The sequence below is a fragment of the Thalassophryne amazonica genome, chromosome 1 (assembly GCF_902500255.1).
Source record: "Thalassophryne amazonica chromosome 1, fThaAma1.1, whole genome shotgun sequence".
In the NCBI taxonomy this organism is placed as follows: domain Eukaryota; kingdom Metazoa; phylum Chordata; class Actinopteri; order Batrachoidiformes; family Batrachoididae; genus Thalassophryne; species Thalassophryne amazonica.
In genome coordinates, this window is record NC_047103.1 from 74,555,667 (window position 1) to 74,582,100 (window position 26,434).

Sequence of the window (26,434 nt, forward strand, 5' to 3'; positions counted from 1 at the left end):
GTTAGTGTTTGCTCCGTTTTTCTCAGTGACTCCATCAAATTCTTATTAATTCTTAACGTTGCTTAATTGCCACACACATATTTTATTTCTCCTGTTACTAGGTGACAAAAAATATTTAAGTTAAAGGAATTGTAACATAAATGGTGGTTGGAAAGAGCTTATACAGACCTTCAAAATGGTGTTTAAATATTTCTTCTATGTCATATATGAAGAAAGTTATGAGCAAAGGTCAGAAGAGCTCGGCAATTTACGTCTGAGTGCTTAAGGGAAAAACACCAGGAAGCTGACTGGTGTCTCATTCTTTACATTTCAGAATAATGGTACTCTGTCAAACCTAATTATTATCTCATTTAAATGTGTAATTTGCAGCGATCCACCATAGAAACACTGTCTTGTGACAGTAGTTTCCAAGCTAAAATAAACTGCAATTTTGCCGTGTCTTGCCAACTCCACATTGGTTTTGCGGATCATGAAAATATGCATGCGAAGGGTTCGATCACCACCAAACCTCACAGAAAGGTACATGATCACATTAATGTTCTATATGATTTGAAAACTGAGTTTACTCACCTTTGAGGTGAATTACTTAAACTTTTTCAAAGCAGTTTTTCAATCACAGAATTTCCTAACTTCTACTCGTCACCGTAATCCGTTGGAAAACAAGGTTGCGGGGGGTTTATCTACGTCTTCAAATAGGGGGATTCCCGATTTCACGAAGTGCGAACTCAGCACTACTGCCTGGAAAGTCTCTCAGGCCAGGTACATCTGATACAGCCACAACAGTGGATGCCATATGTAGGTCATTTGCATGTACCTACTTGTTAACCACACTTTTTGTTGACTAATGCACACTTAATTTTTTTTTGAGCATATTGATTGATTTGGGCCATAAAATGTAGTACAGAGGATAATGGGGAAAAGTTTCTGAAATAGGGTGCTTATTTACACTCTGGTTCTGAACACAAAGCAAATAAGATGGACCAGTGCCGTTTCGAGCTTTGTGGGGGTCCTATGCAAAATGGTGTTTGGGAGCCCTTAGGTTGTCAAACTACAATGGAGAAATTCTTAAGGTGATCATGAACATGCCACAATCTGTTACACTTCATGAGCAAAACAGGCTACAGTGATGGTAACCTCTCATATTAAAATTTAAATGACTTAAGTCAAGCAAACTGATAAAAATGAAAACAACACACTGTATGTCAATGTATAAAACAGATAGTGTTAAAAAAGTTTACTTTAAATTTTGAAAGCAGGAACACAACTCAGGTTTTCACAGCAGCACAAATTCTCACACCCCCTAAACAAATAAAGTGGGCCAAGTCCAAGATCAGCAGAAAATAAATTAGGCTGTTACTTACTTGCATATCAGTGTGCAAACAATAAGAGCAAAAAAAAAACAAAACTTGTAAGAATACTACCAATATTGGCGATAGTAAGGAACTTTACATGTAACATTCCAACCCCTTCAGGAGTATTTTGGATCTGATTGTTTGGCCCTTGCACATGATACACAGAAATAAACATAGAATAAACCAGCAGCTGTTACATTTATTCAAACTCAGTCCCACATTTGCACAGCCAATATTTATCTAAACAAATACAGAAGAGGATCAGACGATTTATATAATTTTTAATATATATATTCCTATTCTGTTTGTATAATAGACTTGAAAGAATTTGTTAGTCCCAGTCCATATGTTGTGAAGAGTTCACCTTGGTTTGTGAATTTTGTTTATACTATCCTACCACTGAAGTCTTATCTTTATTAAAATAGAAAATAACACCATCAGTTTTTCAAACAGAAACATATATAAACACACTATGTCTGCCACGACACAAGATACTAGTGTGATAGACACTAGTCTGATTCTGAATGAATGTCTATGAAGTTAAGATAAAGATGGGAAATAATTTCCAGACCAAGTTGAAAGAAATCTGAAAGCACTACATTGGGAATTACTATGGAGTATATCATAGAGAAATTAATCTTCTCACTTGTACGTATATTCTTATATTAGTAGCAAAATATACAATGTCAAAGATGGTTAGTGACTGTCATGTTACCAACCAAATTTAGAGAAAAAACATTTCCATTGTATGAATTTGCTCTTGCAGAAAATCTCAGGATGGAAAACGAAACCTGAGACGAATTAAAAAGGGATAAATTGAGACTTATGAAAGTAAGAGTTCTAATTGAATCGCTAAGCGATGGTGAGAGATTTCTCACGACAAAGCATTCAGGCAATAAAAGAGAAGTCACTACTTTACAGAATACAGATCTACCCAAAACAAAACAAAAAAATTTTCTAACATTTTTCAGAAATTTTAGTCATTTCCCCAATATCATTAATGTTACATATAATACTTATGAAAGCTCACTAAACAGTCCTTTGTCAGCTTGTTGCTGCACCTGAACGCTGCACAAAATGACATTTTCAGATCAGTTTAACCCAACTTTAAGTCAGTCTGATGCCTGATGACATGTAATAATGCTAAGCAAGATGGTGGCTGCCTGGCAACAGTGTCCGCCATCTAGTGTATTAAATAGAAATTGATAGTACCTCATCACTTGTGTTAGTAAGTCGCTTTGGCTGCTCCCTTGTTTACACTTAGGGGTTGCCACAGCAAATCCGAGGTGGATCTGCATGTTGAATTGGCATAAGTTATATGCCAGATGCCCTTCCTGACGCAACTCCACGTTATATGGAGGAATGTGGCAGGGGTGGGGTTTGAACCGGGAACCTTCCACACTGAAGCAAAGTGCACTAACAACTTGGCCACCACCCCTGCATCTCATCACTTGTGTTAATTCATACTAATTGACCTGTTGTAGTATTTCATACTGTTATGAATCACTGATTGTCAGTATTAAATATGAGTGACACATTTGTTCGATGCTTGTTTCCTTTAAAAAAAAAAAAAAAAAAAAAAAACGGAACATCTAACTTTATAAGCATTTCACTTTCCATATTCCTCTCACAGATGTGTAGTTTAACAATTTTTGCATACTGTTTAATAGTGTTTCCAATTTGGTAGGACAGCATATTTAATGTAAATTAAGTATTGCTGCAAAAACATTGCCAGCAGTCATCGTTTTAATTTTAAGTAGGAGTAGAAGAGCAGCACACACTTTTATTAGTATGTCGAAATAGAAATATGTACAGTACCTCCCATAAACACTTTGACATTGACAGAACTGTTAATTTAGTTCTGTACCACATAGGGATGGGTATCGATAAGATTTTATTGATATCAGTACTATTATTGATTCCGCTTATCAATCCGATTCCTTATCGATACCTCTTGTGAATTTTCTGTGTACTAAAAGTAGGCTTTACAGGTTTTCTATGTCAACAATGTTTTATTGAGTCTTAAAATAAATAAATATGAAATTGGTCACTGGATCCTTGATCTCTGGACATAAATAAATAAAATCTGTACAGTCACTGGATCCTTGATCTCTGGACATAAATAATAAAAATAAAAAAATCTGTACAGTTACTGGATCCTAGATGTCCGGAAGTACAAACCCAACAGTTCTTGTTTAAGAAGATAAGCATATTTGCTTTTTTGGGAAGGATCCTTGATCTTTCAGGGCTGATTGTGTCTCCAGCTGTAGAAAAGACCCTCTCAGATGGGGTTGAAGATGACTGGACACATAGATAAGTAGCCGAAAGTGGGTAAAGCAACGGCATTGTGTCCCGTTTCTGCCACCACCATATAGTAAGTGGGGTTAGCAGACACAGATACTGGAGGTAGGGTTCTGTACAGCTGGATCTCATGCTCCACTCTGTCAAGGATGGATTGGTTGGTCTGCAGCTGTTGGACTGTCTGCTGCAGCTGCTGGTCCTCTGCTGCAAACAGCTCCTCCAAGGCGGTCTTTGGTTTCTTTACTGGTATGATCTGAAATTAATTTGACCATAACCAAATTAATTTTAATTTCATATACACGAACAGTGAATTGCTGTGACAGTGATTTGATACTATTGTCATAATGGACTGCGCTTACTTCCTCTTCCTCCTCTTCATCATCACACCGTGGCTGTTGATTCCTCTCTTCTTGCTCAGGTGGCTTAAGGAGAAAATAAAAATGAGTGTATGGAACATGAGGAAATCTCACAATAGAAATGTGCCACAATTAAATCACTATCATAACTCTTGCTCCACTGGACTATTTACTGCTACTGCTGCTGCCTTTAATCGGTCCCAGATGTCATCCATGTCCTTTTTTAATTTAAACCGTGGGTCCATTGCAGTTGCCTCCTCCAGGAAGGTGAGGACTTCAGCATCCTTCAAAAAAGAGAAAAGGGAGACATTCATCTAGCTGGGAACTATGACTTTTAGTATTTGTGATAAATGTCATGTTGCACAGTACCTGGTATCGTGTGGAGAGATCGGTCCAGATCTTTTCCTTTATGTTTCTTGAAAATGGAGAGTCCTCTCCCTGAACCATAAAGGTGCCCTCCAGTTTTTCAAGAATAGGAAGTATCTGCCCGCAGGTTGGATTTGTGTCATTTGAGACACACAGGATGGAAGTATAGAGGACACGCATCAGCTTCACAAATTCCTCTGCCTTTCTAAAGTCCTCCCCATCCAACTTCTCCACCACTCTGGACATTCATATTTCATAATTAACACAATCCTTCCATTGCATAGGAATAATAGCCACACAACCCCATCCTTACTTCTCCTTGCCACTCAGCTTCTTCAGCCACGGGTCCATAGATGCAGCCTGAATGGCAGGGAACTGCTCAGAAAATCTCTCCACCATTAAGTACAGTGAGTTCCATCGTGTCCTCACATCCAGGAGGAGCATATGCTGGGGCAGGTCTGAAAAATAGAAAATAAGTTAAAAATACACATACCTGTAGTGTAAGGAAAAGTGCATGTACATCACAGCCATAACACAAATAATAACATTACATAGTAATCATTAGTTTGTTTACAATTCAAGCAATCTGGAGGAATTTCACCACCAGGGGGCGGCAGCCCAAATGTTGGGGTGTCACTGCCAAAAATGTTTAATGTCCCAGGCCAGCATTAAGCACCAAAAACAGTTCTTTCACCTTCACCTTCAGGTTCAAAAATGGCCATGTGTAATACATCCAAAATATTATAGTACTACTACAACCCCTGGCAAAAATTATGGAATCATAATTATAATTATGGAATATAGTAGTGTAACAGTCAGATAGTGGTCTTGATTAAGACTTGTCCACCCATCTGCTGTTATTGCTGCCTTTTTATCATCCTTTAGATCCTCTAGTAAATTGTCCTTTTCGACATTATACCATGCGGGGATCAGTTGGTTAGACAGGGTATCTCTTGATGGCGGGTTATATCTGGGGCATAGTTTCTTTGTCATCTCCCTACAAAATATTAAACTGGTATTATTTATCATTGTATATATTTTTATCACATTCTCATAATTTATGAGTATGATCATGACATTTTTCTTTTTGCAATATTGCTCAACAAAGATCCATTGGTACAGTTTTTAATAATTAATGGTGTCTGTTACCTCAAGTCGTTTTATAAATTATAACTGAAGAAATAAGGCTTCATGACGTTTTATTATTTATGAACCTTAACCTACCTGAATGCTGGCTCCTCCACTGTTGAGAAAGGGTGCAAACCTTTCACAATGAATTTGGTGAGTGCATGATGGATGACATTCATCGATCATGTCCTGTGATAACTTGCTTCTTGTGGTAAGTGTGAATGGGGTCGGCTGGCTAAACGGAGGGGGCGAGGGGCTGGGATGTGAAGCTGGAGATGGTGGATCCCTGCAGGCAACAGGAATGCTCGGTCCACCGCTAATATTGTCTAAAATGGATCAAACGACAGAATATTTGTTTTGTTTACGTTAAATAACGTTACAGAATAGGTCATTGAAATTGCTAATATTAACATACAGGAGGACAGAAAATAAGCATGGCCATCTTTGCTCTCCGGCGGAGTTGCAGCGGCTGAACTTTTCCGAAACTTGTCGAACAAGTGACATTCTTGGTAGTTAACGCCATGTGTCAACAAATGTTTAAACGTGTTTGAGGTGTTGCCACCCTTACATGATATAACAGCGCTGCAAAAGTTGCGCTTCACACTGTTAGCGTCCTTTTTCTCAAAATGAAGCCACGCTTGCGACCGCTTCACTCGCTCTGGTCTCTCCACCATTGTTTAGGAAAATTCTGCTGCTGTGTTGACGACGAGCGTGATTGGTGTGCGGCATGTCACGTGACGTGATGTCGACGTAAATTCCAGCCGAGCCTCCGACTGAAGGACCGATAAAGGGATCATTAAACAAAATGGCTATTGATATCGGTGGATTAAATTATTTCTTATCGGTTCTTGACAGGAACCGGTTTTCGATACCCATCCCTAGTATCACACCATAGTGGAGTTTTAGGCAAATAAGCAACACAAATTGCAAGTGCAGACTGTAAGCTTTCAGGTTATGTGTGTGTAAACCAGTGATGGGCACAGTTCAGCTAACCCGATAACCATTATCAAAGCTAACGTTTTTGTTAGCGGATCAGCTTTTTAGATAAGCTTTAAAACTAACAGCGGACCAATTGTCTTCCATTAGATTTAGTTCTGATAGCTTTCAGTCCGCTAACATTTTTTTTTTTTTCTGGTAAAGTGAGCAAAGTTTAACAGTCAGAAACAATTGTAAACCCTAAAATCAAACATTTTAATCCCTGTCGTGTGTAAATCAATGGTTTATGGCATGGAAATATAGACCTGGAATGGACGTGCGTGCCTCAATCTATTAGCATCGCTCAGGACAGGAAGACACCATTACTAAGGGTGGAGATGTGCAGATCATCAATAATAAACTGACCACTTTTTTGCAGTAGCGTCACTATTTCTTAATGGATTTTAATAAATGTAAGCTTGTTTTAAAGCCCTTTGAAAGCTCTTTCCAATGAACCTATGCATGTGTGGGTGAAAAAAAAACTTTTATGTAAAATGCAGAAATTTGGGGAAATTATGACAAACTGTGCTGCTTTTATTGCTCTATTGACACTATTTGTTAGCAGATTTGAATAAAAGTAGGCTTGTTTTAAAGCCCTTTAATTGTTCTTTCCAATGATATATCAATATGTCAATCATTATATAAATATTATATCAATATTAAATTGCGACATAACGACTTTAAAATAGACATTTATTTTACATAATTACATTAAGGGTCTTGTACAGTTCATTTTAGTATTCGAGAATTTGTAGTTGGTGCAGTTGATGGTGAAGCACTGGCTGCCTTTTTTCCCTCATTGCGCTTCTGTTTAACAGGTGCCTTAACTGGCTCAAGGTGCTCTGTCCACCCTTAGTAATGGCTGCCGTGTGGCACGCCGCTAGTCACGTGACGTCCATGCCAGGTCTCTATTTCCATGGTTTATGGCAGACTGGCTGTCGCTTGCTGATGATGTCCTCATAAAGCGCAAGACCTGATTGGCCAGTTGACGCAGGGAGGATTGTGGGTAGTGTAGTTCAGGTTCACTTTGGATGTTACACTGCTACCGTCCACTCAACACAAACAATACTGACTAATTTTAACATTATTTTATTTCTTTGTGGCTGACTGGATAATTTAATCGCCAAGACTCGGTGAGAGAGGAGATCTCACTGCGCAGCTGTGAGGGACTTTTCTTCACCGTTTACACACCGTTTTGGATCATCAGTACGCTTCGTATGGAATATTTTCTTCAGAATTAAATGAATCCCATTGAAACTAACAGATAAGAATTTATATTTACTACATATCTTTTACTCTGCCAATCAATGCATTAATGGACGTATTTCGGTTGTTTAAGCCACAAGATTCAAAGCGTGTGAAAAAAGCAGCAGCTTTTAGTTCGTAAATGATGGTGTATCTAATACCGAGATAAACTGTGACTTCTAATACTGTGTTGTACTGCTTTTGAAAGAGGATGCTAGTGTTTGAGGTTTTTTTATTTATTCATTTTTCGTGCGTTCTTTTTGTGTTTGTGATCCTTGAATTTACCCAGCAGCCCCCTGCGGTGCTTAAAGTGAAACTGGTTTATCAGAAGCCGACAGTGTAATCTGGTGTGGCCACATCCAAATCAATACTAAGTTATCGGTTATCAGTAATAAAGATCTTTTTTTTTTGTTAGCAGATTATCGGTTTGGCGTCATAAAGGATAACTTTTCAGTTATCGGATTAATGGTTATCGAAGCTAACTTTTTGGTTAGCTGTGCCCACCACTGGTGTAAACTGAGTAAATGGTATAGAAATTGTGGCACCGTTTTGTCTGTGATCATTTTGAAGGGACCAAAAGGGCCACTCAATAGCTGGATGGCCTGCTGTGCGTTATTTCCTGCTTATTTAATTTAATTACTTCCATATTGCAAATTATCACATTAAAGATGGGCTGATTTACTGAAGGTTACATGTGGGAAAACATGCGCAAACACAGCAGCACCCGCAAAAAAAAAAGAAAAAAAAGGTGCATGCTGATTTAGTAATGGAGCACACTGAGGATTGTGTCTTCTAAATGAGGAAAAAATAGCACATCCACTTAACGCAGTTTGGGGTGTGTCCATCCAAGTGTGCAAAATTCTGGGTGTTGAATATGCAAATAGTTAAACTTTCTACACATAAAATGTTTCTGTGAAGGCTCTCAGTTGTCCAGGTGGTTTCCATAGTAGAGAAGCTTGAATCTTCAACTGGACTGGGTTGCTTGACACAAGGATGTTTCGCTTCTAACTGCAGAAGCTTCCTCAGCTAAAATTCTTGCTGTGGTAGTCTGACTTCTGTCTTGACTCTCTATAAGAGTCAAGTTTTTAAAGAAACAAAACATTCACTGCCCAGTTGAAAATAAATATGACATTTACCATGTCTTTCCATGTGACAGAAATAGGGATGGATATTGATAAGATTTTATCGATATTGATGCCATTATCGATTACGCTTATCGATCCGAATCCTTATCGATTCCCTTATCAATACCGCCTGTGAATTTTCTGTGTACTAAAAGTAGGCTTTACAGGTTTTCTATGTCAACAACATTTTACTAAGTCTTAAAGTAAATTAATCTGAAATTGGTCACTGGATCCTTGATCTCTGGACATAAATAGAAATACAAACCCAATTCCCATGAAGTTGGGACATTGTGTAAAGTGTAAATAAAAACAGAATACAATGATTTGCAAATCCTCTTCAACCTATATTCAATTGAATACACCACAAAGACAATATATTTAATGTTCAAACTGATCAACTTTATTGTTTTTGTGCAAATATTTGCTCATTTTGAAATGGATGCCTGCAAGTCATTGAAGAATTTGAAGCTTTGTAGGTGGAATTCATTCCCATTCTTGCTTGATGTACAACTTCAGTTGTTCAACAGTCCGGGGGCTCTGTTGTCGTATTTTGTGCTTCATAATGCACCATACATTTTCAATGTGCACAGGTCTGGACTGCAGGCAGGCCAGTCTAGTACCCGCACTCTTTTACTACGAAGCCACGCTGTTGTAACACGTGCAGAATGTGGCTTGGCATTGTTTTGCTGAAATAAGCAGGGACGTCCCTGAAAAAAACGTTGCTTGGATGGCAGCAGTTGTTGCTCCAATACTGGATGTACCTTTCAGCGTTGATTGTGCCATCACAGATGTGTAAGTTGCCCATGTCATGGGCACTAACAGACTCCCATACCATCACAGATTCTGGCTTTTGAACTTTGCACTGGTAACAATCTGGATGGTCTTTTTCCTCTTTTGTCCGGACGATACAACGTCCATGATTTCCAAAAACAATTTGAAATGTGGACTCATCAGACCACAGCACACTTTTCCACTTTGCGTCTGTCCATTTCAAATGAGCTCGGGCCCAGAGAAGGCGGTGGCATTTCCGGATTTTGTTGATGTATGGTTTTCGCTTTGCATGATAGAGTTTTAACTTGCACTTGTGGATGTAGCGACGAATTGTGTTAACTGACAATGGTTTTCTGAAGTGTTCCTGAGCCCACGCGATAAAATCCTTTACCCAGTGATGTCGGTTTTAATGCAGTGCCGCCTGAGGGATTGAAGGTCACGGGCATTCAGTGTTGGTTTTCCGCCTTGCCGCTTACGTGTAGAAAGTTCTCCAGATTCTCTGAATCTTCTGATTATATTATGGACTGTAGATGATGGAATCCCTAAATTCCTTGTAATTGAACATTGAGAAATATTGTTCTTAAACTGTTGGACTAGTTGTTCAAAAGTGGTGATCCTCGCCCCATCTTTGCTTGTGAATAGCTGAGCCTTTTGGGGATGCTCCTTTTATACCCATTCATGACACTCACCTGTTTCCAAATAACCTGTTCACCTGTGGAATATTCCAAACAGGTGTTCTTTGAGCATTCATCAACTTTCTCAGTCTTTTGTTGCCCCTGTCCCAGCTTTTTTGAAATCTATTGCAGGCATCCATTTCAAAATGAACAAATATTTGCACAAAAACAATAAAGTTTATCAGTTTGAACATTAAATATCTTGTCTTTGTGGTGTATTCAATTGAATAAAGGTTTAAGAGGATTTGCAAATCATTGAATTCTGTTTTTATTTACATTTCACACAATGTCCCAACTTCATTGGAATTGGGGTTGTAGATATATACAAAGAAAATTGTCTTTTTTGGACCATGTTTTCATTGACCTATGACCAAACTACTCCAAAATCTACTCACGTCTGGATATCTGTCCAAGTAATATTCCCACCAAGTTTGGTGGAAATCCATCCAGCCGTTTTTTGCGTTATCTTGCCCCCAGACCCACACACAGACATGGGTGAAAACGATACCCTGCTGTCGCTGCTTTGCCGATGCACGGTGCAATGAAAGGGTTTCAGTGAAATTCAGTGAGCAGATTGATAATGTTCCAGGAAATAATTGATTCAGTTTTAGAGGTGATCTGGAATATATTCTGCAAACTGACATCCAGTGGAATGTTTGGTGCATAGCAACATTGAACTCAAAAGATTTTGTGAGAAGATATTTATGAAATTTTGTGATTAGATGGAAGGTGTACTCGAAAATGAGGGATTTTTGATGTTGATCTGAACAGATTTTGGATCCAGAAGAAGCTTTAAGCAGTGTGACTTTGGCAGCGCTAATGGACCTTCTGAGGGCTTTGTTGTTGATAGTTTAGATTCAGCTGCAGAATGCTGTAGAAGACAACTGATGCTAAAAAGTGTTTGGAATTAACTGCATATTTATATTTGTGTTGAAGCTGATCCCTGCAGAGAGGCTGATCTTAACACCTGGCTGGACAGCGCCCGGGATGTCAGTCTTCACTTCTTTATCAACTGCAGGCTGGTGGCGTTAACCCTCCCACATACCTCAGCCAGCCAACCAGTCGGCCTTTGTTTACCTGCTTCACAGGTAGGAGGTGAGAAGGGGGCAGGGCCATCCCGGAGGGAGGAGGGATGCCTGTGGAGGGTGGAAGCAGCAGCGGCTCAACATCGGCTGCCCGTCACCCCAAGCAAAAACGCAAAGCTCACAGTTTGTCCATCCGGCGCACCAACAGTACAGAGGACCGGCCGGCCGGTATCCAAAGAGGAGACATGCTGGAGGGACAGGTGAGGACACACACACACACACACACACACACACACACACACACACACACACACACACACACACACACACACACACACACACACACACACACACACACATATATATATATGCACTCTGATCCAGCCGTCTCTGACTGCAAAAAGAAATAAAAAATCTCACATCTACGGTTCATCCACTGAGAAATGTCAGCTGTAATAAACAGTTACATATTTTACTAAGAAGACATCATTCTCCAAAGATTCACTTTACATTCACAGTATGTTGTGGAGTATTGTGTGAATCAGTTAAAAACAAACAAACAAAAACCTAGTTATTTTTATGAATCCTCATGTTGTTACTGAGTTTTGTTTGTCGGGCTTTTTAGTTTAATCAGGGGAGTAAAATCTGGTTGAACAGCATTGCTTTTGTTTCATCACGGCCGTTGGAACGTTCATAGCTTGATGCTTTAAAATGTTTATGAATTGTCTTTGCCCACAGGGTAAATGTTAGATTTATGTTGTCACAGGATTTAAACAGTTTAAATCTTTGCCCCAGTTTCATTAAAGTGTTAAAGTCTATTAGATTTATCATTGCAGTTGCATGTAGTTGTTTTTTTGTTTTTTTTTGTCATAGGGATATGCATGCTCGCAGCTGATTTTGTTTTTTGGCAAAGAAAAGGAACCAGCAATGAATTTGCCATTGTTCTCAATCTGCATGTGAAGTTAGTAATTAACCATTTCCAAAGATAGAATTGATTTATTTCTTCCAGCAAAGGGACAGCAGTGAGGTGGTTGATGAGCAACCAGTTCCTGGTGCAGCTCTAGAAAACTCCCTGCTGACATAATAAAAAGCTCCTTTCTGTTTGATCAGAAGGATCTCGGTTGTTAACTTTTGGGAGTTGGCTGCAGAATGACCTGTGAAGCGACGTGTGCGTGCGTGATATGTACATTAAAATGGAAAGGTAAACAGTGTGTAAGTGACTGGCAGATGTTTTAGATTATACCAATGTGTACTTCTGTCATGGAAGATGAAAGCCATTTCTAGAAGAGCAAAAGAAAAACATGATTTGTGTTACTTTATAACAAATGTCAATACTTGGTGAAGGATCAGTGTAATTGTTTTCAGATGAGTGGCACCATAGCTGCTGTCAAATAAGTTGTCTCTGAGATCATGTGGGCTCTTGGCGAAGATGGCTGCTTGAAAAGTTGCTCCGTGACCCTAAGCCAAATATATTGAAATTCATTTTTATTCCGCCCTTTTTTGTCGAAAGGACTGTACTTTTTGTGAGATTAACAATCTCGAAGCTGAACTGACCTGATATACCAATGCCTGGATGCGGTGCTGGAAAGATACAACGCCTCGATCCCCCGCTCGAGCAACAGGCTAAAGCTAATAAGAAGATGGATGCGTATGTTAGCAAAGCCCCAGGTGAGCCGCTGCAGCCCGAATCTAATGCAACATCCAATACTACGTCAAGTGCCACAGCCAGTGGTGAAGGGACAATAACTCTAGAGTTTCTGGCTCCTCAGATACAGGCAATACGTGACTCGACTGCGAACATTGAAAAAGACACGAAAGATATTAAATCGTCAATAGGGGAGATCGAGACGAAACTTGGAACATTGACATCACGTGTGGATGACATGGAGGAGAGAGTGGTGGCGCTGGAAGAAAGCAGAGGCCCATCAGAGACTGAGCTGGTGACTTTTCGTGAGGAACTAGAAAAAGTGAGAGCCCATTTGGAAAATTTAGACAACAGGGAGAGACGTTGTAATATTAAAATTATGGGCCTGCCAGAGTCCAAAGAAGGGAATGACATGATAAAGTTCCTGCAACACGAGCTTCCAGTGATGCTGGGCCACCCGCTCGGGGAGCTGGAGATACAGCGCGCACATTGAGTGGGTGCGCCAAGGCGCGCCCGGGGAGAGAGAGAGCGCCCGTGGCCCGTGATGGTCAACATGCTCCGCTATCGAGATAAAGAAGAAATACTCCGTGTCGCCAGAGAAAGAGGTCAGATCATTAGGCAGGGAGTTAAAATCATGTTTTTTCCCGACTACTCGAGGGAAACAACGGTCCACCGCATGTCTTTCAACCAAGTTAAAGCTGCTCTGAGAGAGAGGCAGGTGGAGTATGCTCTCCGTTTCCCTGCAACCCTTGAAATAAAACACAACGGATTTCGTCACAGATTTACTTCACCGGGGGACGCAGTGGAATTTATTGCAAAAAAATTCCCAAAAGACCAATGATCAGTGAACTGGAATTTTTTCATATGTAAGTGCTGAAACTCACTCTACCTGTTGTATTTGCTGAACTCATAATGTGTATTTTGATGTGACTTTTGGAGACTTATAGCAATTGATTAACATACTTATATTTTCCTTCACATATTATTGAAGGGGAAAACAATACTAATGGATTGTTTGTTTGTTTGTTTTATTGTTGTTGTCATAATTATTTCATATTGGGATGACAATGATAATAAAACATAACCACTTATTTATCCTTAGATGGGGGGGTAAATGAAATGAAATTAAGGGATAAAAATGGAAAATAGGGAAAGATCTTTTATTCTTATCCTTTGATTTAAAAATATATAAAAATTAAAGAAAACAAGTAAAATAACAATTTAATTTATTTTTGTGATTGGAAAAATGGAGGAACATTATTTTGGCTGATAAAAGATATTTTACTTATGATTAAAACGCAGTCTATTACTATCTTACTTATTTTTGTGATAAAGGAAAAAAATCAAACTATTTATTTTCAGAAAAATGTACATTTTTGTCGACCCAAGAAAAGAAGAAAAATGACACATTCATTTCATATAAGTAATTAATATTCTCTTTACAGTGCAATTATAAGCACTGTTTTTCTGTTTGTTTGTTTTTCCTTCTGTTTATTTAAGTTAGAATATGAGAATTTACTAGGAGGTAATATTTAGTTGGCGAGGGGTCACGAAGTTGAGGGCCAGTGATCGCACAAGGTTTTTCTTTTTTTACTTTTTTAGCATGGCTATGCCTTGCTTTTTGCTTTGTTTTTCACCCCACTCTTGTTCTATGGGGTGCGTTCATGTTCTGTTTTTGTGTGTCATGTTTTTATATTTCCCTGTATTGTTCATCTTATGCCACAACCGACCAACCTTAATGTTTATCTTTGTATACAGATGTAATATACATGTTACATTTTACTTAACTTGATGGATGGTATAATTGACTTGAAGTTGGCCAGCTGGAATGTAAAGGGATTAAATAATGTTATTAAAAGAAAGAAGATCTTGGCATATTTAAAGTCCTCTAAAGTTGATATAGCTTATATTCAGGAGACCCATTTAACCAAATCTGAGTCATTTAAGCTTAAAGGTTCTTGGATAGGAAAAGTGTTTTCAAGCACTGGAACAAGCAGTAGTAGAGGGGTGTCTATCATTGTCCACAAGGCTGTTAACTTCATTGAAACTGAAGTGTTGCGGGACCAGGATGGTAGATATGTTGTTGTCAAAGGACAATTGCTGGACACACCAGTAATTCTTTGTAACATTTATGCACCTAATTCGGATAGACCAGAATTTTTTCATAATCTATCACAAATTCTTTTGGATTCAGATGGCGCTCAAATAATTTTGGCTGGAGATTTTAACCAAATTTGGGACAGGGATTTAGACCGGTCACAACCACGTAGTAATACAGACAGCCGGTCAGCAATGGCCATCAGGCAATTATGTTCTGATAACGGCCTTCGGGATATCTGGAGACTGATGCACCCCGATAGCAGAGATTATTCTTTCTTCTCACCCATGCATAATGTTTATACAAGGATAGATTATTTTTTAATATCAGAAACGATGGTAAACCACTCAGTTGACTCAAGTATAGGTAACATTGTAATCTCAGACCATGCACCGTTTTTTCTTTGCGTAAAAAAATTCTCACAAACTCAGAAAAGCCGTAGGTGGCAACTGAATGTGTCATTACTTAGGGATGAATCATTTACTAAATTGATTAGAGAGGAAATTCAATTTTTTAAGGAATCAAATAAAATGGGCGACACATCTATTAGTACTTGGTGGGATGCACTAAAAGCGTATTTAAGAGGGAAAATAATATTTTATGCGGCTTTCAAGAAAAAGGCCTCTAATGAAAAAGTAATTTCATTAGAAGCAGAACTCAGGGTACTTGAGTCACTACATTCCCAAACTAAGAGTAGGACTACTTTGAACAAAATTATAAATGTGAAATATAACTTAAATACCTTATACACCAAAAAAGCTGAGTACGCTTTGTTCCAAACTAAACAAGCATACTGGGAAATGGGTGAAAAGCCAGGCCGCCTCCTAGCTTACCGCCTCAAACAGTTTAACAGTATGAACCACATTCCAGGAATTAGACAATTAGATGGCACTGTTACAACTTCATCTCAACAGATAAATGATAGATTCAGAACTTTTTATAATAATCTATATTCTTCCCAAGGTAAATAAGATGATCAAAAATTTGCAGATCTCAACCTCCCTCAACTTACAGAACAGGATAGAGAATTTTTAGAGGCTCCTTTAATTACACAGGAGATCTCTCGGGCCATTAAATGCATGCCACTGAATAAGGCACCAGGTTTAGATGGTATCCCTTTGGACTTCTACAAATCATTTGAAGATATTTTAAGCCCTCTGTTATTAGATATTTATAATGAAGCTTTTCAAAATGGTTGACTACCACAATCAATGCATCCTGCACTTATAACTCTAATCCACAAGAAAGGTAAAGATGCTTTAGATCCTGATGGATATCGACCAGTTTCTTTACTCAATTGCGATCAAAAAATCCTAGCAAAAGTACTCGCTATTCGGTTAAAAAATGTTATTGGTAGTTTAATACATATAGATCAGTCTGGATTTATTCCTAACAGATATGGCTCAAATAACATTAGGAGACTAGTTAATTTACAATATCATGTATTTGACTCGATACAGCCGACTATTGCTCTATCATTGGATGCTGCTAAAGCATTTGATTGCGTGGAATGGGAATTCCTTTTTAAGATGTTGGGGAAATTTGGCTTTGGGAGTAATTTCATTACATGGATAAAAACTTTATGTGACAAGCCCTCTGCTTGTGTCTTAACTAACGGACTCATATCTAGTCTATTTCAGTTGCAAAGATCCACGAGACAAGGCTGTCCGCTGAGCCCTGGCTTGTTTGTGATTGCAATTGAACCATCATACAGCCATTCATGGTATTAATGTAGGGAGCAGTCATTATAAGCTTCTTTTGTATGCAGATGATATGCTGGTCCTTCTAACTAAACCCGAAGAATCTGTTCCCATTTTATTAGACTGTATTGAAGATTTTACATTACTGTCTGGATACAAAGTAAATTGGGATAAGTCTGAAGCTATGCCCATGTCTGGACACTGCCCCTCCTCTCTATTTAAAAAATGGAGATTCTGTTGGTCTCCCAAAAGTATTAAATATTTGGGTATACAGATCACTTCTGATTATAATAATATGGTTAAAATGAATACTGGTCCCTTGATTGGGAAAATAAGAAATGACTTTGGTAGATGGTCTAAAATTCACCTGTCTTTGTGGGGAAAAATTAACTCTATTAAAATGATGATAGCGCCAGTTATTTTTTATCTCCTCAGTAATATTCCTTTGTATATTCAAGACTCCTTTTTTAAAGAGGTAGATGCTTTAATATTGGATTTTCTATGGGGAAAATCACATCACCGTTTGAGTTTAAAGAAGTTACAAGCGAGTATTGACAAACGTGGTTTTTCCTTACCTAATTTTAAATGGTATTATGTGTAAAACAACTTAGAGTTTGGTTACCCACTTTTAATTCCTCCGATAAACCTCCCTGGCTTCAGCTGGAGTCTGATGTGAATGGAGGTGAATCTCCATGCGTGACTTTATTTGGTGTCAAAACAGGAATACACAGGGATCATCCCATTATTACAGCAGCCAAATCAATTTGGATTAAATTACATAGAACGGGTCACTGGGATTTTCTTAAGTCACCACGAGCTCCTTTAAGGAATAATAAAAAAATTCTTATTGGGGGAAAATTAGTTAACTGGCCACAGTGGCATAAAGTGGGAATATCCTTTGTATTCCATTTGTTTGATGCCAAGACCAAAAACTATCTGAGCTTTGATGAGGTTGTTGATAGGTATAACTTGCCACGCAGTCAATTTTGGAAATATGTCCAATTACGTAGTTCATTGACCAAATGGTTGGGAAGCACTCAGCTATCCTTCGGGCAGCTCTGTGGAAATCTTGCTTTGTAAGTTGACCAGTGGCAAAGGTATTACCTCTAACATATACAAAATGTTACTTATTCAAACGGGCGACCCATTATCAAAGGTTAAAAAACACTGGACTGAAGAGCTGGCCTTGGACATATCTGAAAATGACTGGCACTCATGTTTACAAAATTTAAACACAATGTATAAAGAAATGAGTAACAAGTTTATTCAGTTGAAAATCATTCATAGGTGGCATAGGACCCCTCAGCAACTTCATAAATGGAACTTGATTCCTAAAGACACATGCTGGAGATGTGATGAGGAGGGAGCATCTATCCTACATATTCTCTGGACCTGCCCTGCTCTTCAAGATTGGTGGAAGAACATTATGGAAGTCATTTTTGAAGTATTGAAAAGAAGGTTTAATATCACTGCCAGACTTGCAGTTTTAGGCTCCACAATAGAACTCCCAGACTCACACTTCTCACTTTTTGATAAGAGGTGGCTTGTTCTGGCTCTGACTACAGCAAAAAGGATTCTATTAAGACACTGGATGAAAAAGAACCCTCCTCCTTATGATGAATGGCTGACAACTATGGTTAAAGTGGCATCTTATGAGAAAGTGACATACAGCATCCTATGTAAAATGCATCAGTATGATTGTACATGGTCTGCTTTTACCAACTGGCTAACTGTAAAGTAGATTTAAAACGGTCGCTGTGGCATATATACTTCTGTGTTTTATATAATTGTGTGTTTTATAAAACAAAAACTGAATAAAATCTGCATTACAAAAAAAAAATAAGTTGTCTCTTATCATTTGGACTGTTGGGTTTCTTGTGCTTATATTAATTTTTTTGTATCGCACTTTTCAGAACAATTGTTATAAAATGCTTTACAATTTTTGAATGATAAAAGAACATCAATAAACAGCTAAAAACAATGAATAAAAACACACAAATCATACAGTACTATAATTAATTAAATTAATATACCATTTGTATGACTAATTTTAAGAGGGAGTAAATATATTTTTAAGTCTGGATTTAAAAGATTTATTCAGTTGTGATAGTCTAATCTTAGCAGTTAAATTAGGCTATGTAAACACAAGTCTTGCAGCCTGCTGACTCCCTTTTCACCTTTGAAACAGCCTGTAGAGTGAAAATACAACAACAACAAAAAGGTATAGTGGCACATACAACCCCAATTCCAATGAAGTTGGGACATTGTGTGAAATGTAAATAAAAACAGAATACAATGATTTGTAAATCCTCGTCAACCTATATTCAGTTGAATACACTACAAAGACAAGATATTTAATGTTCAAACTGGTAAACTTTATTGTTTTTGTACAAATATTTGCTCATTTAGAAATTGATGCCTGCAACACGTTTCAAAAAAGCTGGGACTGTTGTGTGGGCCGCCAGAAGAGGAGGTACTGCTGGCCCACCACCAGAGGGCGCCCTGCCTGAAGTGCGGGCTTCAGGCACGAGAGGGCGCTGCCGCCACGGACACAGCCGGGGGTGACAGCTGTCACTCATTATCTCTTGACAGCTGTCACCCATCTACACTTCATCATCCCACTCCATAAAGACCGGACGTCATCTCCACCTCGTTGCCGAGATATCGTCTAACTTAGGAGGTAACCTTCTCAGCCTGCATATCCAGATAAGTGGTTACTCAGACACTGCACGAGTGTGTGTTAGAGGTGGAGGTGGAATTCCCACCGTTGTTGTTACTGGGTGTTCACACACCCACATCTGATTGTCTCTGCTCCTCGCCAGCAGTACCAGATCCGACACGCGGAGACAGTGGCCACCTGGGGTGTTCGGCATTTGGCGGCTCCAGTATTCTCCAGGTTCGGTGGCGGAGGAAATCGTGTGGTTCCGGTTCTTCTCAGGACAGACGTCCTCTATCCTCGAGCCTGCCCACACGTCACCTTTGCTAATTGACTATTGTACATATTCTGTAATCTGCTGTGTTTGGTTGTGCTTTTCACAACAGTAAAGTGTGCATATTTGACTCTTTCATTGTCCGTTCCTTTACGCCCCCTGTTGTGGGTCCGTGTCACTACACTTTCACAACAGGATATCTCGGCCAGCGTCATGGACTCCGAGGGGCGTCACCCAGCCATTGAACGGCCAGTGGGAGAGCAGGGTGCACAGGCGTCTGCAGGAGGCGTGATTGGTGAGTTGCAGCACATCCTCACCGCCTTTACGGCTCTGTTGGATCAGATGACCGAGCAAAACATCCTCCTGAACCGCAGGGTGGAGGCTCTCTCTGCACAGGTGGCAGCGAGCGCTCAGGGCGCTGCTGCAGCTCCTCCTCCTGCCGACCCTGTGCAGGATATGAATGTTCCAGTGGTCGTTCAACAACCCCTCCCACCATCCCCTGAAGCATACATAAGCCCCCCAGAGCCGTACGGAGGTTGTGTGGAGACGTGCACGGACTTTCTCATGCAGTGTTCGCTCGTCTTTGCACAACGTCCCGTCATGTACGCGTCTGATGCTAGTAAAGTAGCTTATGTAATTAATCTGCTTCGAGGAGAGGCACGCGCTTGGGCTACGGCGCTTTGGGAGCAAAATTCACGGCTCCTTCATACTTACACTGGGTTTGTGAGGGAGTTCAAAACCGTGTTTGACCACCCTAACAGGGGGGAGACCGCTTCAACTGTGCTGCTGTCAATGAGACAGGGACGCCGGCGTGCAGCCGCTTATGCAGTCAACTTCCGCATTGCGGCTGCGAGGTCCGGCTGGAATAACGCTGCGCTCCGCGCCGCCTTCATAAACGGACTGTCGTCGGTCCTGAAGGAGCACCTGGTGGCCAAGGACGAACCACGGGATTTGGATGGACTTATTGATCTCGTTATACGGTTAGACAATCGGTTAGAGGAACGCCGTCGGGAGCGAGACGAAGGACGTGGCCGGGCATGCGCCGTCCCTCTCCCTTCCGGGTCTGAAAAGGTTCCGCCCTCCCCACGCTCCACAGCCGCAGCGCTCCGTGGGGCAACAGCACCCCCTGCTGGTGTTGCTAGGGAAACGCGCAGGGCCAATATAAGATCAAATGACAGAATGAGGAGGCTGGTCCACGGGGAGTGTTTTTTCTGCAGCTCAAAGGAGCATATACAGAGAAACTGCCCCAAACGGCCAAAACGACAACACTTGCCTTTAGAGACTGGGCTAAAGGGGGGTCATAACATGCACGTGGGACACACACGTATTGCCACACGACTCCCAGTTACAATCCTGAGTGGGGATTTAATCCTTCAAGCCCCAGCACTGGTGGACACGGGGTCAGAAGGGAATCTGCTGGATAGCAGATGGGCTAGGGAAGCAGGGCTCCCTCTGGTGGCACTTCCTTCACCATTGCAGGTGCGGGCACTAGATGGCACCCTTCTCCCTTTAATCACACACAAGACACAACCAGTAGCTCTGGTAGTGTCTGGGAATCATCGGGAGGAGATCGAGTTTTTTGTGACTCCTTCTACCTCCCGCGTGATTTTGGGCTTCCCTTGGATGTTGAAACACAATCCCCGGATTGATTGGCCATCTGGGGTGGTGGTTCAGTGGAGCGAAACCTGCCATCGGGTGTGTTTAGGATCCTCGGTTCCTCCCGGTTTACAGGCTAAGGAGGACGTCAAAGTCCCTCCCAATCTGACAGCGGTGCCGGTTGAGTACCACGATCTTGCTGACGTCTTCAGCAAGGATCTGGCACTCACCCTTCCTCCGCACCGTCCGTACGATTGTGCCATTGATTTGATACCAGGCGTGGAGTTCCCGTCCAGCAGGCTGTACAACCTCTCACGACCTGAACGCAAATCAATGGAGACCTACATCCGGGACTCATTAGCTGCTGGGTTGATCCGAAATTCCACCTCCCCGATGGGTGCAGGTTTCGTTTTTGTGGGCAAGAAAGATGGCGGACTCCGTCCATTCATCGATTACAGGGGGCTGAATGAGATTACGGTTCGCAATCGATACCCGTTGCCCTTGTTGGATTCCGTGTTCACCCCCCTGCATGGAGCCAAAACCTTTACAAAATTGGATCTTCGGAATGCGTATCACCTGGTTCGGGTCCGGAAGGGAGACGAATGGAAGACGGCATTTAACACCCTGTTAGGTCACTTTGAGTACCTGGTCATGCCGTTCGGCCTCACTAACGCCCCCGCAACGTTCCAAGCTTTGGTAAACGATGTCTTGCTGGACTTCCTGCACCGATTCGTCTTCGTATATCTGGACGATATTCTCATCTTTTCCCCGGACCCTGAGACTCATGTCCAGCATGTACGTCAGGTCCTGCAGCGGTTGTTGGAGAACCGGCTGTTTGTGAAGGGCGAGAAGTGTGAGTTTCACCGCACTTCTTTGTCCTTCCTGGGGTTTATCATCTCCTCCAACTCCGTCGCCCCTGATCCGGCCAAGGTTGCGGCGGTGAGAGATTGGCCCCAACCTACAAGCCGGAGGAAGCTGCAACAGTTCCTCGGCTTTGCAAATTTCTACAGGAGGTTCATAAAGGGCTATAGCCAGGTAGTTAGCCCCCTGACAGCCCTGACCTCTCCTAAAGTCCCCTTCACCTGGTCGGATCGGTGTGAAGCCACATTCAAGGAGTTGAAACGACAGTTCTCGACTGCACCAGTGCTGGTGCAGCCCGACCTTAGCCGCCAGTTTGTGGTCGAAGTGGACGCCTCTGACTCAGGGATAGGAGCCGTGCTATCCCAGAGCGGAGAGACCGATAAGGTCCTTCACCCGTGTGCCTATTTTTCCCGCAGGTTGACCCCAGCTGAACGGAACTATGACGTCGGCAATCGAGAACTCCTTGCGGTGAAAGAGGCTCTTGAGGAGTGGAGACACCTGTTGGAGGGAGCGTCTGTGCCGTTCACGGTTTCCACTGACCATCGGAACCTGGAGTATATCAGGACCGCCAGGCGGCTGAACCCCAGGCAAACCCGCTGGTCACTGTTCTTCGGGCGTTTTGACTTCCGGATCACCTACTGCCCCGGGACCAAGAACCAGAGATCGGATGCCTTGTCCCGGGTGCATGAAGATGAAGTCAAGACTGAGCTGTCGGATCCACCGGAGCCCATCATTCCGGAGTCCACTATCATGGCCACCCTCACCTGGGACGTGGAGAAGACCGTCCGGGAGGCCCTGGCACGGAGCCCGGACCCCGGAACAGGGCCGAAGAACAGACTCTACGTCCCACCAGAGGCAAGAGCTGCTGTCTTGGATTTCTGTCACGGTTCTAAGCTCTCCTGTCATCCGGGGGTGTGAAGGACCGTGGCAGTGGTCTGGCAGCGCTTCTGGTGGGCGTCTCTGGAGGCCGACGTCCGGGAATATATCCAGGCCTGCACCACCTGTGCCAGGGGCAAGGCAGACCACCAGAAGGCACAGGGACTTCTTCAGCCACTTCCTGTGCCTCATCGCCCCTGGTCCCACATCGGTCTGGATTTTGTCACGGGCCTCCCGCCGTCCCAGGGCATGACAACCATCTTCACGATAGTGGACCGATTCTCCAAGGCAGCCCACTTCGTGGCCCTCCCGAAGCTCCCCACGGCCCAGGAGATTGCAAACCTCCTGGTCCACCACGTCGTCCGTCTGCATGGGATACCTACCGACATCGTCTCTGATCGTGGTCCCCAGTTTTCCTCACACGTCTGGAGGAGCTTCTGCCGGGAACTGGGGGCCACTGTGAGCCTCTCGTCCGGGTATCACCCGCAGACCAATGGACAGGCAGAACGGGCCAATCAGGAATTGGAGCAAGCCCTGCGCTGTGTGACGTCCGCCCACCCGACGGCCTGGAGTGAACATCTGGCCTGGATCGAGTACGCACATAACAGCCAGGTGTCCTCTGCCACCGGCCTCTCCCCATTTGAGGTGTGTTTGGGGTATCAGCCCCCGTTGTTTCCCGTGGTGGAGGGAGAGGTCGGTGTGCCCTCGGTCCAGGCCCACCTGCGGAAGTGCCGTCGGGTGTGGCGCTCCACCCGTTCTGCCTTGTTAAAGGCCCGGACGAGGGCGAAGACCCATGCAGACCGCCGGCGGCCCCCGGCCCCTGCTTACCAGCCCGGGCAGGAGGTGTGGCTATCCACAAAGGACATCCCCCTCCAGGTGGACTCTCCAAAGCTCAAGGACAGGTACATTGGACCTCCGACTCCGAAGCTCCGACTGCCAGCTTCACTGCGGATCCACCCGGTTTTTCACGTGTCAAGAATCAAACCCCACCGCACCTCACCCCTCTGTGCTCCCGGACCGGCGCCGCCTCCTGCCCGGATCATCGACGGGGAGCCGGCTTGGACAGTGCGCCGGCTCCTGGACGTCCGTCGGATGGGCCGGGGGTTCCAGTATTTGGTGGACTGGGAGGGGTATGGACCCGAAGAACGCTCCTGGGTGAAGAGGAGCTTCATCCTGGACCCGGCCCTCCTGGCCGATTTCTACCGCCGTTACCCAGACAAGCCTGTTCGGGCGCCAGGAGGCGCCCGTTGAGGGGGGGTCCTGTTGTGTGGGCCGCCAGAAGAGGAGGTACTGCTGGCCCACCACCAGAGGGCGCCCTGCCTGAAGTGCGGGCTTCAGGCACGAGAGGGCGTTGCCGCCACGGACACAGCCGGGGGTGACAGCTGTCACTCATTATCTCTTGACAGCTGTCACCCATCTACACTTCATCATCCCACTCCATAAAGACCGGACGTCATCTCCACCTCGTTGCCGAGATATCGTCTACCTTCGGAGGTAACCTTCTCAGCCTGCATATCCAGATAAGTGGTTACTCAGACACTGCACGAGTGTGTGTTAGAGGTGGAGGTGGAATTCCCACCGTTGTTGTTACTGGGTGTTCACACACCCACATCTGATTGTCTCTGCTCCTCGCCAGCAGTACCAGATCCGACACGCGGAGACAGTGGCACCTGGGGTGTTTGGGATTTGGCGGCTCCAGTATTCTCCAGGTTCGGTGGCGGAGGAAATCGTGTGGTTCCGGTTCTTCTCAGGACAGACGTCCTCTATCCTCGAGCCTGCCCACACGTCACCTTTGCTAATTGACATTTTTTGTACATATTCTGTAATCTGCTGTGTTTGGTTGTGCTTTTCACAACAGTAAAGTGTTCATATTTGACTCTTTCATTGTCCGTTCCTTTACGCCCCCTGTTGTGGGTCCGTGTCACTACACTTTCACAACAGGGACAGTGGTATGTTTACCACTGTGTTACATCACCTTTCCTTCTAAAAACACTCAATAAGCATTTGGAACTGAGGACACTAATTGTGAGTGTCATTTATTGGGTATGAAAGGCTCAGCCATTCACAAGCAAAGATGGGGCGAGGATCACCACTTTGTCCAACAGTTTAAGAACAATGTTTCTCAACATTCAGTTACAAGGAATTTATGGATTCCATCATCTACAGTCCATAATACAACCCCTGGCAAAAATTATGGAATCACCAGCCTCGGAAGATGTTCATTCAGTTGTTTAATTTTGTAGAAAAAAAGCAAATCACAGACATGACACAAAACTAAAGTCATTTCAAATGGCAACTTTCTGGCTTTAAGAAACACTATGCATTATCATCTTGAAAAATGATTTCATCATCCCCAAACATCCTTTCAATTGATGGGATAAGAAAAGTGTCCAAAATATCAACGTAAACTTGTGCATTTATTGATGATGTAATGACAGCCATCTCCCCAGTGCCTTTACCTGACATGCAGCCCCATATCATCAATGACTGTGGAAATTTACATGTTCTCTTCAGGCAGTCATCTTCATAAATCTCATTGGAACGGCACCAAACAAAAGTTCCAGCATCATCACCTTGCTCAATGCAGATTCGAGATTCATCACTGAATATGACTTTCATCCAGTCATCCACAGTCCATGATTGCTTTTCCTTAGCCCATTGTAACCTTGTTTTTTTTCTGTTTAGGTGTTAATGATGGCTTTTGTTTAGCTTTTCTGTATGTAAATTCCATTTCCTTTAGGTGGTTTCTTACAGTTCGGTCACAGACGTTGACTCCAGTTTCCTCCCATTCGTTCCTCATTTGTTTTTTTGTGCATTTTCGATTTTTGAGACACATTGCTTTAAGTTTTCTGTCTTGATGCTTTGATGTCTTCCTTGGTCTACCAGTATGTTTGCCTTTAACAACCTTCCCATGTTGTTTGTATTTGGTCCAGAGTTTAGACACAGCTGACTGTGAACAACCAACATCTTTTGCAACATTGCGTGATGATTTACCCTCTTTTAAGAGTTTGCTAATCCTCTCCTTTGTTTCAATTGACATCTCTCGTGTTGGAGCCATGATTCATGTCAGTCCACTTGGTGCAACAGCTCTCCAAGGTGTGATCACTCTTAGGTGCAGACTAAGACCACGAGCAGATCTGATTTGATGCAGGTGTTAGTTTTGGGGATGAAAATTTAGGGGGGTTGTATAATCAGAAGATTCAGAGAATCTGGAGAACTTTCTACACATAAGCGACAAGGCCGAAAACCAATATTGAATGCCTGTGACCTTCGATCCCTTAGGCGGCACTGCATTAAAAACCAACATCATTGTGTAAAGGATTTTACCGCGTGGGCTCAGGAACACTTCAGAAAACCATTGTCAGTTAACACAGTTCGTCACTACATCTACAAGTGCAAGTTAAAACTCTA

At 42.4% G+C, this 26,434-nt stretch overlaps 1 protein-coding gene across 2 annotated transcripts in view; it reads left to right on the forward strand.

Moving 5' to 3' along the window:
• Nucleotides 1-26,434, forward strand: part of wdr37 (WD repeat domain 37) — a 91,281-nt gene that overhangs the window by 675 nt on the left and 64,172 nt on the right. Inside the window, exon 2 of one of the 2 annotated variants that reach the window (XM_034171825.1) lies at nt 11,229-11,577. In XM_034171825.1, coding sequence (XP_034027716.1) covers nt 11,425-11,577 — 153 coding nt within the window. In that variant the 5' untranslated portion in view covers nt 11,229-11,424. The remainder of the gene's footprint in view (nt 1-11,228; nt 11,578-26,434) is intronic. The other variant, XM_034171816.1, reaches the window with a different exon arrangement.